The sequence below is a fragment of the Besnoitia besnoiti genome, chromosome III (assembly GCF_002563875.1).
Source record: "Besnoitia besnoiti strain Bb-Ger1 chromosome III, whole genome shotgun sequence".
In the NCBI taxonomy this organism is placed as follows: Eukaryota; Apicomplexa; class Conoidasida; order Eucoccidiorida; family Sarcocystidae; genus Besnoitia; species Besnoitia besnoiti.
Window position 1 is genome coordinate 2,954,105 of NC_042358.1, and position 19,595 is coordinate 2,973,699.

The window sequence follows — 19,595 nt, forward strand, 5'->3', positions numbered from 1 at the left end:
GGTAAGTCCTCTTCATGATCGCACAGCAAATGGGGAGGGCGGCAGAACGCCAGTTGCTTGATAGGCTGTGTTGCCAGTCAAAGGAGTAGTGCATTTATAGAGAGGAAGGATACGAACCAACAAGGTAGCCGCAACACACGGAAGTTGAAAGACCACAGATGGGTTCTTTTGGGGCCTGTGGATAAAGCCGTCTTGGTGAACGAGTTTTCCTGGTAAGGTGGTGCGGGTCGCACACACAGTGCATACATAAATTCCAGACATTATAGCCGACAGCAGCAACATAATAGTCAAACCGTTGCACCGTAAGCAAACAATAACTACAGCTAACTAACGTTAATGCGGGAAAGACAAACAGTGCCATTGCTAGCGGCATACGGGCATACGGTAGTATCCCAGGCGTATCGCATGGTTCTCTACATGGTACGCAAGAACACGCGGACTCGGTTAGTGCTGTCGGATATCGTGCTGATCCGGTTTTGCTCTAGCCAGCGTGAAACCTTGCCGGCGTGAACGAACGCTGAAGCTTCGCATTCCTGGCCTGAGACAAGATCATTTGCAGCGAGGCACGCCTCTCGTGTTCGCCTGGAGGCTAGAGGGTATACGTGTCAAACCAGTGTCGTTAGTTTCGACGGCGAAGCCCAAGTTTTCGATGTTTGTCACATGTGATGTGTCCCTAGATTTCCGTCTAGAGCAAAGCACTCCTGTAAACCGTCATTGGACCCTGCCCTGCTTCGACGAATCCGGTTTCGAACTAAATTGAAAAGGACATCCTGCAGCATAAAAATCAACTTGCCCCCGGTGAAGCATATCCCATTGCAAGCGCACAATGATTTTACCGTGCTGCCGTGAGTGGTGCGCCAAGCCGCTTCAATTTTTGCGGAAACAGCTGCTAACTGGCAACATGCTCAAGGAAACAACTTTTCCGTACGACCGTGTGCATCATCTCTGATGCGAACACGACGCAATATGGCATGCGGTCGTGCGCGGACATATGGTTCTTTGGCTCCTGCTTCATGAACCACGCTCGCACGATGTACGTGCTCTGCGTCCGACACGATGGATCGGTTACGAGGGTTCAACGGCATCCGACGCAGTTGCTCTCGACGCAATGCGATGCTTCTCTCACGGCCTTTAGCACAGCGCCCTGCGCCAGATATGGGCAAAGGTATGCGCGCAGATCCTATCTTCGTGAGCGAAGTTAAGTCAAGTTTGACGAAGACCACCACAAATCGGCTATCTACTTGTCTTTCAACACAACTTTTCCTGATTATGCAGCGGTAACTAGTAGCGAACGAGGTACGACTGTAGGTGTACGTTTCAATTCCCTCGCAGCACGTGGCAGGCAAGTAGACTCAAACACAAGCGGTTGGCTCTCGCCAGATACACCCGCAAAGTGTGCCCCACATACAGAGCAGGTCAACGGATGTGGTAGTAGTAGATGCTCCGTCTGCAGTTACTCGAGGAGTGAGTCTGGAAATGCTGGAAGTCAGCTGTGGAAGGAACGGGGCCGCGAGCGCCATGGCAACAAGCGAGAAGCACACGTTCAAGCCGACACACGACGGCGGTAACTTTTGGACGGAGTTGCACGCTCGCTTACAAGGGGTTCACTGGTGGACCAACTGAGGCCACAGAAGTAATCGTATCGAAAGTTCCTTCATGAGCAGTGGCACTCAAACGCTCACACCGGAGTACAAAATCCACAATGAGAGTGCACACCCGGCGCTACCTTTACTGTTGGGGCACGGCTATGCGTACAACATGTATGGTACAGGGGTCGCTTGCCGCAGCAGGAAACTCCGGAAGGCATTTTGCGCTGCAAGACATGACATTTGTGCACGAGAAAATATTCAATGGATCACTAAACGGAGTACCGCGCTAGTTACCAGTGGGACGTTCCCTATGAAGATGCCCGCACCAGCGACGCATCCGGTGACAAAACACCCGGCTCAGTAGACGCTGCTGGAACAAGAAGATATTGACGCGATTCCAGTTCAAGAGCTCATGCACATGCATTTGCATCTGCAGGTACACGCGAACAGTTCCGACACGCCGAATGGGTCTCGCGGACCGGACAACACTGGCGAGACATGGTGACGCGTCTCTGCACATCAATTAGTACATACATTGTTTTACAAGCAGAACTGTACTAGTCACTTGATGCACGTTACACGATCTTGACGATTTCCGCAGAAAATCCATTGACTCTCTAGGGGTGACAACTGGAGGGGAGAAAACGAAACATGCATTAAAAAAACACATTAGAAGCCCGCGAAGAATTCCCCGGTAGTCTCTCCCGCAAGGATATGGGGTAGGCCTCTCGCAGGCCAGGATTAACAGGCAAGACGCCTGACTTGCGATCGAGAGGACGCTTTTAAACGATCAAGTCGCCCGCTTTCTTGCCCTTAGTTACGTCAGCAGACGCGACCAGAGCCACACAACTGAACACGCGTGAGCATTCCTAAAAACAGTTCTTTTCCTCGGCGCACTGACGCCTTCGTGCTCCACCTCGACAGGACTATACACGCTTCTGCAGGACGGCAAGCCTAAACGTCCTCGACGCGCCCGCCCGCCTTAACGAGTTCGGGTCTCGTGTGTCCTCCGGCTCTTTCAATAAACATACTATGACGTTTCCTTTCCTGCCGTGGTCACGTTCCCCGCAATCTTAGCGCGTCCGCGACCACTACTACTACGGTTTGGAGAGAATCGCCCTACGTCTCTCCGCTGCGTTTCGCCTGAACAGTGCTTCCGCCATGCGTCTGTCTCGCCGCAGGAAAACCGAGGCGCAAAGCCAGACACACCGCATCCGATGCAAAGGGACTGTCAACACGCGCACCGACGATGGAGCTGCGCCAGAAGATCTAGGGTGCGTTCTAAGACCTTGATGCCCTGAAAGCAGGAAAAAAAGAATCGAGTGCTTAGAAGGACTCTGAGCTAGACGCAACGCACGATCAAGTGCGGGACGTCGACCGCTAAGAAAATAACGAGACTGGATCCGAATTGACTTCAAACCGAACCACGGCCGTTGTCCTAATCTTTCCGTGCTTATTCTCATATAGGCATAAACATGCATATATATACGTACTTTGACAGTTTCCACAGACATCGCATGCACGCAGCACAGGTTCATTCAGGTATCCTAGGTGCACACGGACATCCGCTATGCACGCCTAGTTGTGGTTCCTTACTCGATACAGGTTGATGATGCGAATTCTTTCATTCGGCAAGTGGGCGTTGTCGCTGGCCTGTCCGAGTGGGATCTGAATCGCGACAACGTCCTCGAGTGACTTCTCTTTCTGTCCCACAGTTTCAAGGCTCGCCGCTCTAGCATCACCAGACCTCGAAGATGATTCGCCAGCCTCTTGCGGGCCGTCGCTCTGCGCGGCATCTCGAAGGAGTGCGCGTGGAGCCGAAGATAATGCAGACGAACAGACAGTCGGAAGAAGCGACGACGGCATGCACGACGCAGGTGAATAGACTGCTGCCAGATGCCGCGAAAGGAGGTCAGTGAGAACTTTTACGACCGGCATCGATCCGCCCTCGAGAATGTGCAAAGGCTCGACGCCCCACACCTGAATAAAAACTCATAGGCACGGGGACAGCGGGGAACCAGTGAACACACACACAAACGAGTCTGCGGACGACAGACAGTGGGAAACGAAGAAAACCTGCTAACTCCACCGCGGAATGCACATACAAGTACGAAACCGCAACACACGAGCATCAGGGCGCTCTGCGAGAGATGCAAGGAACGCCCCTATGCCAGGGCTACTGCAGCCAAGACCCAGGACAAAACAGCATGAGAATGTGGAGGGAGAGGCGAGAGGAAGGAGGAAGCCGCCGTGGGAGAGGGAAAAGCGGCAAGCCAATTTACAGGGAACGAGGCTAAAAAATAACACGCAGCAACGACCTGCAGAACAACAGGGATTATGGAATTAGAGAGAGCGAAACAGATCCCCTATACGAACTTCAAAATGCCGAAGACGGAAAGCAGGAGAAATAGAACTTGCGCAAGCCGCGAGAATACCGCAGAGCATATGCAAACAGAGAATAGCAGTAGTGCAGGTGATGTGCGCTTCTTTTTTCGCCACATTTTGCTCGAAAATTTACGGCAGATGCATAGGCAGACTTCTTCATGTGGCGCTTCATCCATCTCTGTGGGTTCAGGTCCTTACCTCCTGGACAGCCTGATGAGCAGCCCTGAACAGGGCTTGAGCGCTTTTGCTTTGCTTGTTCGTCTTCCAGCCCTGTCCGTGCCCGAGGAGGTGTACATACACCTGGTGATGGGACTGCATCTCGCGAAAGAGAGCCTCCACATAGCGTTTGATAGCCACGAAAATCGCAGTGGGGTCTTGCGCTGGCACCAGCCGAACGCAGAGGTCGCAGAACGCAGCAGAAGGAATGATGCGGAAATTTCCGCCACCCGATCCGACCTGGAGCCCCTCGCGATCCACGGCTTGCCCGCGGTGATGCACGTGGTCGCACCGGCCGTGCAACATCCCTTCTGCCGCTTGCCCTACCGGCGTCCCCGAACACGTCGAGGGTTGCGAGGAAGTCGCCGCAAGCGACGCGCCGCCGCTGGGGAGAGACTGCGCCGAAGACGATATGTTCACCACGCACAAGCATGGCTCCAGCCACCTACGCCACGCGCAGGACAGCAATGTAGCGGCAGGCGTGGCGGACGGCGAGGACGCGTCAGAATCTTCGAATGCCGCCCGCAAATCAGAGACGACCCGCGACCGAAAAACGAGCTAAACAGGAAGACATACTACAGCGGATCCAACTGATCAACTGTTAACGAGCACGCAACAGGTTGATACAATACATACAGATCCACCGTCAGACTTGGATCGGATGACTTAAAAAACAACCCTGACGGAGACACGGGGGTTCGAACAAACCATATGTACAGAAGAACGAGTGAAAATGCGAGAAACCCCACTGCAGACGCAGCGTGTAATCTGACAGGAAGGCCAGAGAAGCATTCGAGCTAGACAACCGCGCTGTTTGTTCCCTCCTACCTCTTCCGCAGCAGGGTAGGCCCGTCTGCGCTCCGAAGCCCCGCATCTTTAACAGAGGCTCCATACGCCGCGGCGTCGAGCGGAATGTCTGCTAGGGAAGCCAGCTAAGAACAACAGCGGCAGGCAAGATAACAACAAAAACACGTGCGAAAGAAAAGAAGCAAGGAGAGACGAACACACCAGGCACGCAACCCCCAGGAGCGGAGAACAAAAGCCAAGCGACAGCCATACATCAACAGGAAGAGAGACACATTTCACGTCTCAGAGGCTAGGGAGGACGCGGCAAAAGAGTCAACTCAACCGCAGCTCTTGCAGGCCTACGCAAAGACCATGCTGCTGGTTCACGTCGTCCGCAGATTTCGCAGACTGCGCCGCCATGAAACACATGTTTCAGCGAAAACAGCGTGAGTCGCGGTCAAGGAAACACACCTCGTCCTCTGAAATCGGCTGAACGCCGTCGTAGAATTGCGGGATGCGTACGTAGCCCGTGCGAGAGTCGGTGAGGCTGGAAACCACATGAAGAAGCTCCTGCGCATGAACGCACCAGCGACCGCAAGTTCGGCGCCTACAGAAGCTATCCTCTCTTTACGGGCGTGCCGCGAACGACAGCAATTTCTCTTTCTTCCTGCCTCCTCGGCGCCCACACTCGCAAACTACAAGAGCCGCGCAGGGGGACGTCTCAAGCACTCTGCAGTGGCAGAGCGCCCCTTCTTGCTACTGGAAGGACACAGGCAACCCAACATAAACCAAAGTTTTCGCTGCGTCCGTGAATGTGTCGTTCGCGCGAGGGTTTCGCATGTTACGATTCATCACATCTTCCACAAGTCGTTCATCGTGAAAAAACGCCGATGCCAATGAGGCAGCGCAGCGATGTGTAGCTGGCGGCCTCCGCGGATGATACACTCGACCGGAGCCGGAAGCAGTCGGCGCTCTGCTGCTGCCACGAGGAACGACTTGTTAGTAGCCCCGCTGTCATCGCGCCATCAGCTCAGGATCGCCGCGTCACAAGACGGGGCGTCGAGTTACGCGCCCACGAAGCGTGCGATTGGCGAACGACACAGTACAGAAGATTCTGCCAAGAAGCGACGGAGGGAGGCTAGGGTCGGTGGCGAGTCGATCGGCTCAGAAGGACAACGACTCGCAGCCAAGGGAAATCCTCAACTTCAGCTCACTTGCATGGGCTCGGCAACGGCCCCTCCATGCACGCCAGAATGGTGGCCTGTTTCCTCACGGCCTCCCGCTACAGAGATGCGCACATCGACGACGCCGCGCATGCCATAACTGTAAACACATGCAAACTACACAGAGGAGAAGAGTGAGCGCCGCACGCGCATGCGGAGCTCGCGGAGACGCGCCAAACACCCTCACACGCGTCCCAGGTTTGCACTCTCGCTGAGGCGCTCCTGCCGCCAGGCTCCTGCCGAATGTCCAGCGGGCGCGCAACTGCCCAGATGTCCCATATCTGTCTACTTATATACAAGTATAAAGACCAAGTCATGCACCACCGAAATCAATCCTATACATCTACCTATCGATCTACTGCTGTATCAGTCTTCCTATATAAATATATATACATACATACAGATACGACGCAGCCGGTGAATGCCCCGTAGAAGAAGGAAAAGAGAGCACAACAGCAGTACGGACGGGAGCAGCCTCTACACGTCGAAGCCGATGGAGGCTCCAGCGTCTGAAACGCGTCGCCAATCTTGCGTCGGCCTTCAGCTACGCGGCGAACGACGCACAAAACGCGGGTCGGAAAACAAGGCGAAAGGGAAATTTGCTAAAAAAGGGAAAGAAGACACAGATGACCTGGTCAAGGAAGCATGCAGCCAACGGTGGAGGCTGAATCTCGGGGTTCGAGACTTTTGAAAACATGGAAGAAATTCAATTTCGGGCATTCAAAGAGAGACCTACACGAGACACGGGTGGAGGTCATCGATCCAGTAACTGTTGGTGCAGATAACGAAGAATCTGCTGCCGACAATCCAGTCGAGGTGTCTTCTCAGCGCCTCTTCGAATCCTGCGAAACAGAAACAACGCCGCAGACGACATAGGCAGATACGAGGAACAACATACACAGGCACACAGGACACGGGCACAATGGCGGACAGCGAGAGACACATTCCGTGGCATCTCACGACCAGGAACAGGAAATTCTCTTGTAAACTCTTCCGATTGCCGGAGGCGAAAGCAGCTCTCCCTCTTGCCTCTCCCAGACTGGCCTATCAATGCGTGCGGGGCATGCCTCCTCGATAATTCTCCTGTGCACCCCCGCAACGGTACAATTACCTTTACAGACATTGACGCACGACAGCAGCTGCTGGCATCTACATAAAATCTCTAGCTCCATACATATAAAGAGAGAGAGATGAACGGACGGATAAAATTATTGATAGATAGATATGATGTCGCATGACTACGCGCTTCAGTCACGCTCGTTGCCTCGAACACAACTTAGAAGTTTCGTCCCGAGGCTTCCACCTGGCTGTCTGTGTCTGGCCTCTTCGGTGCACGCCTTCACGCACGCCGGGAGTGCACGCACTCACCTCTGCTGCCGCTTTCTTCTTGTCCTTCCGACACCCAGACAAAATTGAACGGGAGGCCTTTGTCAGCCCGACTCTTGCACCGTCGCTTGGAGCCGTCGGCCGTCTCGCTTCTGGCGGTTTCCCTCTCTCCGCGACGCGCGTCCTTCACGTCGTTCCTGCAGTCGGCATCATCTGTAGCGGGCGCCTTGCCGCGCTCGCGCCGCCTCTCCTCCCTGCTCGCGTGTCGCCCTCGTCTCGCCGCCTCAGCGCGGCAGACGTCCCGCTGCCTTCGCTTCCGCCTCCAGTGCCGCACGAACTCTCGCACCGCGAAGAGTGTGCACAGGATCGGCCCCTTGTTGTCGCTGACGCCCCTGCCGTAGACGTAGCCATCTTCGCCCCACACGCTCCACGGGTTGCTGCGCCACGCAGAGGTGGTGGATGCGGCCGCCGAGGGCGGTCGGCGAGGCGGTTGCCTGCTGGCGCCGGGCGCGCCCCGCTCGCGGCACGCGCCCGAACGGCCCTCCTCGGGGCGCGCCCCCTGTTCCCCGTCGGGCCTGGCCTGCGGCGCCACGGTACTCCGCGGAGACGCCCCAGAGGCAGGCGACTCGCTGCGCCGGAACCGCCGCAGATCTGCGCCATCCGCTCGCTCGCCAGTGAACTCCGCCCCCACGACGTCGTAGTGCGAGTAAAACACAATGGTCGGCTTCTTCGGGTCGCAGCCAAGACGCGCCAGGACAACGGGCAGGCCCGCCGGCTCCTCCCGTCCACCCGCGAACACGTCCGGAGTGCCAAGCAGCCGACTCGCGGCCTTCAGAGGCGCCTGCTCTCTGATGGCGCCGCCACAGGGCGCCGCGCCATCCAGCCCGCAGGCCTCGTGCGCGATGCTGAGGCCTCCATTGGGAGCAGGAGGTATCGCCGAGCTTGCAAGGGGCAACGCGAAGGTGGGGACGAGCTGAACTTCCGCGCCCAGCAGCCGCTCGAAGCACGATGCGAGGAAGGAGGCCGCTTTCCAGCCTGGGATGAGAAAGGCCGCCGACCCAGATACCGATGGCAGCGCCACGAAGCGGCGCAGCAGCGTCATGAAACACGTGGACGACGACAGAGAGAGCGACGAGGCGTAGCGTGCACCGGCAGAGGACAGGAAAACGTGGGCAAGAGACACACCGCGGAATGCCCCCTTACTGCAGAGACTCCTCGTGAAACCTGCAGCCCCGGGAAGCGCGATGGCGCCGGCCTTCGCGCCATCCCAGACGGACAGGGTTTTGGAACGCTCACCACGAGGCACACCTGCATCCTCTGGTCGCGGGCTCTCCTCCGCTGTGAACCCCTGACCCTTTCCCCGATGCTTCCGGCTCGCGTCATCTGCAGGCGCCGACCTCGAGCGAAGGCTGCTCTCCGCCGAAGACTCGCTGCTCGAAATCGCGACCCCTGCGCGCGCCGCGGTGCTTCCCACGCTGTAGCCTCGCGAGCTGACTTCAGTCCTCTGGGCGGTGGTCTCGAACCCAAAGAAGGGACGGCTTCCGACGCCCCCAGCCCGCTCGGGGGCGCTTGCCCCGTCGGGCTGGTCTATCTCCGCGTGGGGCGTCAGGAACTCTAAGCGTTGCCAGCGGCGCTTCAACGAGGGCACCTGCCAGACGCGCAGCAGGCCGTTTCCGGTGGCAGCCCACAGCTGGACGGTGGCGGTGCCGTCGCCCTCCAGGAGCAACTGCGTCTCTTCTTCGTCCTCTGAACTCAGGGCGCTGCTGCTCAGCGCACTGGTGCCAGGCGAAGTCGAGGAGGTGCTGCTTCTGCGGTCGGACGCGATCCCGGATCCGCCTTTGCCTTGCTCCGCTTCCTGCGCATGCGTCCGTCTCCCCCTGTGGAGTCGGAAGTGTCCATTGGTGAGGCGAGAATCGCCACAGGCGTGCCCTCCTTCGGCGTCCATTCCACACGCGCCGCAGCGCTCCGTCTCGCTGAACGAGGAGAGGTCGTCTTCGCCGGCGCGTCTGCGTGCCTTCGCTTGCCTGCTTCGCGGCCGCACTTTCTCGGCGGCCGCGGTGCGACCCACCAGGAGCAGCGCCGTGACAGCCACGCCCTGCTGTCCGCCTCTCTGTCCGGGGCCTGCAGAGGCCGACGACGAGCTCCTGGGCCTTGCCAGCGAGTTCCCCGACCTTATCTCTGCGCCTCCGTGCGATCTGCTGCCGCTTGGGTTGGCGCCCGCGAGGAAGCGATTGGGCGATGAAGAGAACATCGTGGGCGACAGACAGCCCCAGTCTCTCTCATTCGGAGAGGCCGTGTTGAGCGCATGAACGACATCGAGGGTCTCCACACACCAGACGAACACCTCGCCGTTTGCCGCGCCGCTCACCAGGAGACCGTGAGTGCTGTTGGACGTGAGGGAGAGGACTTCGGCGGTGTGTCGGTGCAGCGCATGCACGCAGACCATGTCGTCTATGCGCCACACACGGATCGTTTTGTCTCGACTGCCTGAGAACAGGAGTCCGCCCTCTCCTTCTTCCTCTTCGAGACACCCTCTGCTGCTGCGCGACGCTCGCCTTCTCCTACTAGACGCAAGATCCGGCAGTCGCGACGCGTCTGGCACGATCGCGCCGGCGTCATCTCTCAGGTTTGAGAGCGCCGACATCGCAGTGGAGGGAGAGGAGAAACGACAGTGAACGCTACCTTCGTCCGACAGAGCAGCGCGCGCCTCTGAGTCGCACTCCGGGTTCCTGCGCTCCGGCGCGTCTCCTACCAAGGCCGCCGCATCGGACGCCCCACGGCCCTGAGAGGCAGATCGAGTAGATTCCTCTTCGTCGCTCCCTCGAGGCAGCCCGTCGCGGGACGGAGAACGCGAGGGTTCCCTCGCTCCCGATGATGTAGGGAAGTTTCCGCCCGCGCGCGGGCGCCTGGTGCGTCTCGTCCTACGCCGCGCGGAGAGATACCCGCCGTCTGGGTCTCCGTTGTAGAACGAGAGACAGAGGACGCCTCCGCGGTGGCCGCGGAGCTCGCCGCGGACTGTTCCGCTGCGCAGCGTCCACACGACTACGCGGCCGTCGCCGCCTCCCGAGCAGAGAAAGGGCCCGCAGGCGACGACGCACTCGACGAAGCCCACGTGACCCGCGGGGTCTGAGCACGCGGCTCGGCAGCTTGAGCGGGCTGACGAGCAGGGGGACGGAGACGCCGCCCTCACCGTCGACGAGGCCGTGACCTGACTGGCGCTTGCCGCCAGCAGCCCGGACGAGCCCGCAGGCGCGACTGGCTGGCGTGGCACGCACGCCGCCGCGCTCGCGCCACCCCGGGCGAGGCCTCCCGACCCTCTGCCAAGCTCGTCTCTCTCTCCCACGCGTGAGCGACACAAAGCAGAGGAGAGCGAAGACGAAAGCAGCGGATGCGTCACAGCCGGCGCAGGCCGCTTGGAGAGCGAGCAGAAGGACGCGGTGAGACTGGCGGGCGGAAGCGAGACAGAAGACCGCTCGTGCCCACTGTCGGCAAAGGCTGAAGCCGGCCCCCCCCGCGGACCGCGTGGTGACGCTCGTCTTCGCAGCCGGAAGGGCACGCGGGATCTCGAAGCGGAGGCGAGGACAGCGTCGAGTGCGGAGACTGGGGCGACGACGGCGGCGGAGTCGTCGTCGGCTGGAGCTTCCCAGACTCAGCTGCGTCTGGAGCCGCCGATGAACTGGGGGCGGAACAAACTCCGTCTCGCAGCTCGCCGTCGGCGCCTTCGTCTCCGCGGCAGCGGCGCGCGGCGCCGCGGTGGACTTCGCTGCAAGGAGAGTGCTCGTGCGGCGAGGGAAGTGAGCCAGGCTGGAAAGGCAGCAAGCGGCATTCGAGGTAGAGGTCAGGGCTGTTGAACACGCAGTGCCCGGCCGCGAGAGGAGACAGAACAGAGGGCGACTTCTGCGTCTCGCCCTTTCCCAGGGTGACCTCGGCAGCGAGCGCCTGGGTCTGCAGGCACGGCGAAGAAAGAGAAAACAGCAGAGAGCAGTCCGCCTGCGGGGACAAAGTCGTGCTGATGGCCTTCGCCAGCAGCAGGCCTGGAGCTGCGTCTTGGCAAAGAGAGGAGGAGTACGACGCAACCCGCGGAATCGGGGTCCTGCTGCAGCTTCGGCTAGGCCCTGCTCCATAGCCCCTTTCACCCTGGGCGCCTCTCCCTTCGCCCCCGCCACCGTTGCCCTTCTTCGCTCCCCCTGCGTCACCGTTCCGCTGCTCCGCGTCCTCAGCCACCCAGTCGCCGCCTCTGTTATCTGCACTCCCGGCCTTCCGGTCTCGGGACTCGTACGCAGATGGGGACACCGTCCCGCTGCCCGCCCCTTCGGCGCCGCGCAAGAGCCTGCCGTCGAAGGACCGCGACTCCGCGAACGACTCGAGGAGGGAGAGTTTCCGGTACCGCTTCAGAGCGCGCTGGAGCTCCTCTTGCAGAGCTGCGTTCATCAACGGGATGAACTTGAGGTTCTCCGGAGCTCTGCTGGCAAACACGCCGCCGTTGAAGCAGCAGGGATGACCGGGGAACCGCGCACGCCGGCCCGCCTTCCGCCGGAACCCGCAAACCGTCTCCTCCTGCACGTTGTTCAAAACCACCTCCCGCAGGAGAGCGCGCGCCAGCGAGTAGATTTTCCTGCCTTCCTCCTCGTGCCGCAGGCGAATCTGGTGCAGGGGCTCCTCTTCGTCGACCGCTGCGCCAGGTTTAGCGGCTTGGGGCGACACAGGGCGGCGCGCTGGGCTCGTCCCTGCTGCGCGTCCGGCGGCCGACGCGGAGCGCGAGGACGCCGCAGAGGACGCGCTAGAAGAAGAGGTGGAGAAGGCGGACGACCACGAGGCGGAGGGAACACGCTGCTCGAGTATCGCCAAGAATCCGTCGACGTAGGCGATGTAGCGCAACAGCGAAGGAATGGAGATCATTCCGACCTTCGTAGACTGGAAGCCCAGGAAGAGGGCACTCGGACTCGAGAAGGAGGGACACGTCAGCAAGGCGTTGTCGAGCGAGAGGAGCGCGGGCCGCTCAGAGGGGAGTCGCAAGGGCGACGGGAAATCCAGCGCAGATGACGCACATGAGAACGAACGCGACGGATGCAACACCTTCGCCTTCGACCCCCCGGCGGACTCTGCGGGACTGCCTTGGCGCGACGCCCGCGGCGCCTTCCGGCCCCACTGCTCGCAGCACCGCGAGCAGTGGTAGTACGTATACACACAGCCCGCCCCCGAATCCAAGGACGGCGGACAGGGAGCCCGCTCACACGCAGGTCTCCTCTCGTCCGCAGAAGACGCCTCGCCTTGCTCGCCATGCCTTCCCGTCTCTTCGCCGAGGCCTTCCTCCACGCCTCCGCCGCCACGCCTGTGCAGACCCCGCTCGCCGCCTCTCCCTTCGAAGCACTCGTGGATGCTGTTGGAGAGGGCAGCGGCAGGGTACACGGCCGCTGACAGAACGTCGCCCTGGTGAGGTCTGAGGCGGACGCGCAGAGCCAGGAGAGTGTTGGCGTCCAGCTCCAGTTCGTCATCGTCTATCCGCTTGACGCTTCGTCTCGCGGGTCGGCCGAGGTCCTCTGCCTCATGCGCGGAACTGCGCCGTCTCTCGTAGCTGCCGCCGTAGCTGTGTCGCCTCTCAGGCTTCGCCGCGAGCAGAGTCGATCCGAGGTGGTCTCTCTCTCCGTTCGTTCGATCCCACCTCATGGTGCACTCTGCGTCTCGGTCGCCCGCGCGCGCGCCGTGAACTTCAACGAACGGCGCCGCGACTGAGGCAGCGGCAGCGGCTGCGGCAGACGACAGAAGCAAGGAACTGATATCCCATAGCGCGACGGAGGTGTCGCTGCTCCCGCTGACCAGGTAGATTTTCGGAAGTTGTCGACGACAGCAACCGCATGCGCCCTTCCGCGCAGACTCTGACGAGCTACTTGGTGCCCCATGCTTCCGTCTCCTTTCCTCTTCGAACTGTCTCCACGTGGGCCCTGATCTCGCGGCTCGTCTCTCGTCTTCGTAGAGCCCGTCACCTTCAAGCCCCTCGGCCGCGGCGTCAGATTTCTTGGCTCGCCCGGGTTTGGTCTGCCGCCCTTCAACGGGCACGTCCGCGGCGTGTCTCTCGGGGTCTTCCTCACCCGGGGTTACCGCGAAGGCTGTCAAACTCAGAACCCCTCCAGTGTGGGCTTGAAAGTACCTGCGCCTGGAGAGACATGCCGACGGCGTCTCGACGACAGTAATGCTTCCGTCTTGCCTGCCTGCTGCGAGGAGGCGGCAAGTCAAGTAGCGTCCCTTGGCTTGCTGGACTTCTCTCTCCCTCGCTCGGTTCGCGCCGTAGACGAAGGGCCCCGCGGAGGACGACGCCGAGACGGCTGAGGGTGACGACCGCAGCAGCAAGTCCGCCGCCCCGCGGAAGTCTTCCTCCCCTTCCGTCTCGCCTTCACTCGCCCAGGAAGAGACGGAGTGGGAGGAGAAGGAGCAAGCGCAAAAGGAGTTGTCGAGGTGGAAGCGAAGAGTTATCGCGGTCATGCTCAAAATCGCGCTTTGACTGACGCGGAGCGTATGCACCAGATGGTACGAGGAAGGAGAGGGCAGCGGCAGCGAAAGCGACGGAAGGCCGGGCGCAGGCAGGGAGAAGAAAGGCGCGGACAGCCCAAAGAAGGGGGGCTTCGACACGCGCGAGGCGTGCGACGAGGACAGACGCCACCTAGGGAACGACTCGTCCCTAAGGGACCCCTCGTGGTCTGGAAGCTGTTCCTTCCTCGTGGCTGTACCAACGACGAAGCAGGAAGAGGCCACGCGAGAGGTCGGCACGAGAGCGCCGGAGACCGCAAGGAGCGAAGCCGAGGACACACGGCCGCCCTCCCCCTCCGCCTGCCGAGACGGAAACGGGAGCGGCAACACATCTGAACGCGGATCCGGACGGGGGAGACGTCCCGACGCCCATGCGTCTGAAGAGAATGGCGCTGACGACGAAGGACCAGCAACGAAAACGCTGTTCTGTTTGTGATCGCCCCGCTCTCCGCACGGCAGGCCGTCTCCCAAGGCGGTGACGTCGGGCGAAGCGTCCCACGGTTCGCAGCCTGGAGACGGCGCGCCGGCGGCAGATTGCCAGGAACGAGCGGAGTCGTCTGCAGCTCTCTCGGCCTCAGCAGACACATGTGAGTGTTCCACTCCTGCGCCAGCCGCGCCCTGGCTCGCGCCCCCTCTGTGCGAAGGGTCGGTTGCCACACGCTCACCCAGCGCATGCGTATTTTCCAACACACGCAGCTGGGACAGGCCTGCCTCAGGCGCGCTCCAGTCCGATGGTGTAGAACGCTGGACGGCGCCGGCAAGCTTCTCCTCGGAGGCATCCAGCGGCAGACCCCCCTCTTTGTGCCCTGACCCATCGATGGCTTCTGCCGCCACGAAGGCAAGAGCCGCGGACGGCGTCTGACGCTTGCCATGCGCGAGGAGGGAATTCGACGGCGCAAGAGGCGACCCCGAAGGCGCCGAGGCGCGCTGTGCGAGGTTCTGACAGCAGGCCGACGAGAGGCACGGCGCAGCGAACTCGTCCTCCGCGGCCTCCTTCTCGATGATGTCTGCGGGCCCCGAAGGGTCTCCGCAGCAGGACAAGGCAGGAGCGCGAGCGAATGCACAAGCAAGAGAGACAGCCGCGCGCGCGTTGGCGCGTGGACTCTGCGGAGTGCCCAGCGGACTGTCGTAAGCTTTTCGGGTGGACTCCGCGGCCACGGACGACAACGGAGAGCTCAGAGGAAGGGATGGAGCAGCGCGAAAAAAGAACGAAGGCGGGAAAGACAGAGACACCGTAATCGGATGAAGCAGCAGATCAATCGAAGGCGTGATCACGACCATGTGATTGCGAGGGACCGCCATCCAGTCGTCTGGATTCGCCGTCAAGGGCTCGCTGGTGACAATGCAGATATCCGTCCTGAGAACGCGCAGAGACAGAAGCATAGGCAAGCAACCAAGACAAAAAGCGAAGCTCAGCCGTGTGCGAAAGGCACCAAAGGATCGAGAGAACGGAGGGAATGGTCGCTGTGCCGCAATCTCGGCAGCACGCGAAGCCCCAGTAATGCTCACGACGCGCCTCTGCGAGCGGCGCAGGCGCGGTCCATCCTGGCAGCGCTGGGAAACTCGCTCCAAGAGACCAGAGAGCACGGAGCTACTTGAATCCGCTAACAGCACGCACAGCGATTACTGGAGTCCTATCTGGCGCTACATCTTCATGCCCGCTTGAGGCAGAGTTTTGGGGGAACCGCCACACCCGGAAAAACGACGGCGCGCGTCTTACCGCTTGTCAGAGTGAGTCATGACGAAACTCTCGGGGTCGTCGCCCTGCTGCTGCCACCACGTGCCGGTGGCGAAGTAGAGACTCGCAGCCTGAACACCATCCTCTTCGTACTGTCGCACGTCCTTTTCTCTGTCGGGTTCCCCGTCTGCAGTGTCCTCAAGCATCGCGTTGTACCACTGCGAGTAGACCGAAGTAGACTTCGGTTCGCCTTTCCTGAGGTCGCCTCCGCGCCGCGGCCCGGTCTCGTCCGCGCGCTGGCCCCGCCGGCTGTCGGGCGCCCGAGCAGGCTGAGAGAAGACAGTGGAGCCCAGACTCGAGCTGCTTCCGAGCTTGTGGGCTCGGCCTGCGAACCCCCCCGCGACGAATTTGGTCGCGACGACGCATGTGCCGTCGGTGACCACCACGTTCAACAGCGTGATCGCAGTCGATTTGTGCTTCTCCAGCAGACAGCACGTGATGTTGATCATCTCCTCGATCGCATTTCGAATCGTCGTCGGAGACGACGGCACCAGCGGCGAGTGCGGCAGCAGAGAAAGAAACAACGCAAATAAGCACACGCTGTCGATGCTGCTGTTGGTGATTGCGTAAGTGAAGAAGGGATCCGGAAGAAGCGACAGTAAAGGCCTGCAAACGCACCCAACATGCACAGCGTCCGACACCACGCGACTCCAGACATACGTCCCCCGCTCCACTCTCTGAACAGCCGCCACCCGAGACGTGGCGCGCGGGCCGCACCGGGCGACGCAGTTGCGAAGCACTGGCGCGAAGGAGAGGCCCGGCTCTCACCGCAACGCCGAAAGCCCGCTGAGGCAAGAAAACGCGTGGCAAGGCTTGCAGGCGACAGCCACGCGCGGGGCCGTACACACGCCAGCCAAGGTACGCCCGAAGGAGCAAGCAGCACCGGCAGTCCCGACAGCGCCGGTGAACGAGGGGCGCAACACATCTTTCCACTGAGACGGGAGGAGTGACTGCCCTGGGCCCTAACTCCCGCGTGTGGGCATTCCAGCCCTCGGAACCCGACGCTGCGCGGCGAGAGCTCCGGTCGGGCGGCTAGACGGAAAGGCGACGTTCAGACCTGCCAGCTTGGCGCCGCCGCCGCCGCGCCACGCTGGAGCAAATCGAGGCAGCGGACAGGCAGCAACGAAGAACCGAAAAAAACCCGGAAGACGGCAGCGGATCGGTCAAAGGCACAGCCAGGAGACAGAGTGACTAGAGAGTGAGTGTGCGTGTATTCAGCCGTATGGATGCGCACACGCCTCCTTGAAAGCCGCCAGAACGGAGACGAAGGGGCTCACCTGCGAATGCGTTCGAAGTCTCCGATTCCTCCGTTGTGCATGAAGAGAAATCGACCGCAGCGAAAGGGATGGCAGCAGAGCTCGGTACTCACGCTGCTACTGCAAGTCGCCCACACAGGAAGATCTCCTCCGTTCTCCGCCGAGTGACCTTCTTCGCCGCTCCCCAGCGCCTTCGCTGCCGCGGCTGAGCAACTGCCGCTAAGGTTGGTGCTCGCGGCGCGCACGTGGGCGAAGATCAGGCGACTGGCGATCTGCAGCGCGGACACACAAGGCACACCGAGTGCAGAGGGGCGGACAGCGAGGGCAAGAGGCGGATGAGACACCAGCAAACGCAGGGGACAGCAGCGACGGTGTGAGACGAGCTAGAAAACAAGGCAGAACGCGAGCAAAGAACGGCAGCCAGACGCAAAGCACACCCGCCACCGTTGGGGTCACCGACGCGGAACAGACTAAACGAGCAAACGACAACCCGAGGCCATCCAGACAGTCCTGCCAAGAAGTAGCCTCCAGATGAGCCGACAGGCTCGCGCCGGGCAACCCCACGACGCAGACTTGACGTCTCGCAGACGAGCCAGAGGAACAGCATCCGCAGATGAGCAGGCGAAAATGAAAATCGGCTCCCCGATGCAACAGAACGAGTCACACGAAGGCGCCGCTCCCCGCCGACCGAGCGCAAGTGGACTAACCTTCTCGGCAAGAATGAAGAGATTCCGATCGGCCCACGCAGGCTTCAGCGAAGTGAAGACGCAGGGCTCGGCGTCTGCAGAGGCGAGCGACGAGTAGGCAGAGGCGGCGGCCTTCGCCACCCGGTCTACTCGTTCCCGTCCGTCGTGTTCATCTTCGCCGTTGGGAAGGGCGCTAGCGCAGCTGGGCTCCGCCTCCTCGGCGCACGCACGTCGGAGAGCCCTCTCCACAACGTGCCGCGACGCTGCGGACTCGAACTCGAGCTCCTCTTCTTCCTCATAGTCTGCGAGGGGCGAGGACGAAAACGACGCGGACGCCGGAGACGAATACCATCCCACGCCGAAACCATCGCCGTTAAGCGACGCCTGCTGGTAGGCCTGCCGAATGTTGCGATGCGCCAGACGTTCCTACACGCCGCGACAAAGCACACGAGGCACCATATTCTGAGCCAGCACGCAGACACACGACGAAGGGACGAAAAAGATAGTCATGAAGGAAGGCCCCGCAGAGACACGGAGACAGCACGGCACACAATGGGACAGCCACAAGAAAGACAGAAGAAAAAAAAAGCACGTGGAGCTTGCGCAAACACCACCGAAACGCCCGGCGCAGAGGACACGCGACGACTCCAATGAGAGGCGCACTGAAGCCTTCACCCACAGCCCAGCAACGATGGAACGAGCAGACAACAGAGGCTCGTAGAACCAGCATTCCGATTTGAGAGAATCGAAGGTTAGCATGGACGCCTCGTGGACCCGCGCAAGAGCGCGTGTAACGACGCATTTGAAGGGCGGAGTAAAAAAGGCATTCCGAGAACGCTGCCTCGCTGCTGACCTTGCAGTTGAAGGATTGACGAATAATGCCCATACGCGGGCGAGTTAAGATGTCCGCCAAGAGCAGCGGCTGGCCGCTCGTGATGACGCATGTGAGCCGACACATCGTGAGTTCCTAAAGGAAGGCAAAAGTCGCAGCCGCGTAGACAGGACTACTTTTGATCACGTCGGGGAAGAATATGTCACATGTCGGTTTCCTGGCTTCGATGTTGAAGGGAAATGACTGTCGGATTCACGTAATCTAGGCCAAACGTGTCAGCCGCAGCATAATGGAAGCAATGGGCTCCAAGGGTCTCCCAAGAAAGCAGCGGAAGAGCTGGAAGCGAGGCAGCGAGATAGGCGTAGGCTAGAGCGCCGAGCTTACGCCGGAAGCACGTTCCCACGCGCAAGGATGAACTTCGCAGCTTCTGCGTGTATATCAATCTGCTTATCATATCGATGGTTGTATGTGTCCCGCTTGGGTTCAGAAAAAGCGTCGATGCATCGATTGCCACTGCTACTGCATCGACGGTCTCCGCCCGTCGCGGAACGCAGACACTCCCTAGCCCTTCGCTACGACTGCCAACGGACCGAGTCCCAATGACGTATGGTTCCCTCTCGCGCCACGTTTCCTGTTTTTTCTAACGACCTTGTTCCCGTCGATACCTTTGCTTTCAACGAAGCTGCGAGCACATGGAAGGTCGGAGGCCGCGACGCCAGCTTCGCGAGTGAAGAACCCCGCGAGTCGGCGCCGAGAAGCACAGTCCGACGGCGCGTCTCGAATCAGTGCGAGAAACGACGCGGAACTTGACCGCCTGGTTGCTTTAAGTGGGAGTAGGAGGCCTTTCTCCTAAAGCTAGTTCCCACGTGTCTCAAGAGCCCACACGACACAGGGGGCCGTGCAACTCACACCCAGCGGGTCTTCAGCCATAGGCGAGGAGGGCGGAGATCCACACGCCAGACAACAGCCCCCTCTTGCGAGGCCCATGGAGATACAGTTGAAGCGAGATACAAGGAAAACCCAGGATGCGCGG

General features: G+C 60.5%; 1 protein-coding gene across 1 annotated transcript; it reads right to left on the reverse strand.

The window, feature by feature from the left end:
• Nucleotides 1-2,371: 2,371 nt before the first annotated feature.
• Nucleotides 2,372-18,688, reverse strand: BESB_047100 (uncharacterized protein; the record flags this gene model as incomplete). The annotated part of the gene is made up of 14 exons (XM_029363161.1): nucleotides 2,372-2,438; nucleotides 2,834-2,886; nucleotides 3,186-3,569; nucleotides 4,173-4,635; nucleotides 5,019-5,122; nucleotides 5,448-5,546; nucleotides 6,191-6,299; nucleotides 6,936-7,041; nucleotides 7,568-10,937; nucleotides 11,045-15,407; nucleotides 15,771-16,394; nucleotides 17,066-17,316; nucleotides 17,752-18,156; nucleotides 18,584-18,688. 14 exons carry the CDS (start codon nucleotides 18,686-18,688, stop codon nucleotides 2,372-2,374), a joined length of 10,503 nt encoding a protein of 3,500 aa, XP_029220527.1.
• Between the last annotated feature and the right edge of the window lie 907 nt (nucleotides 18,689-19,595).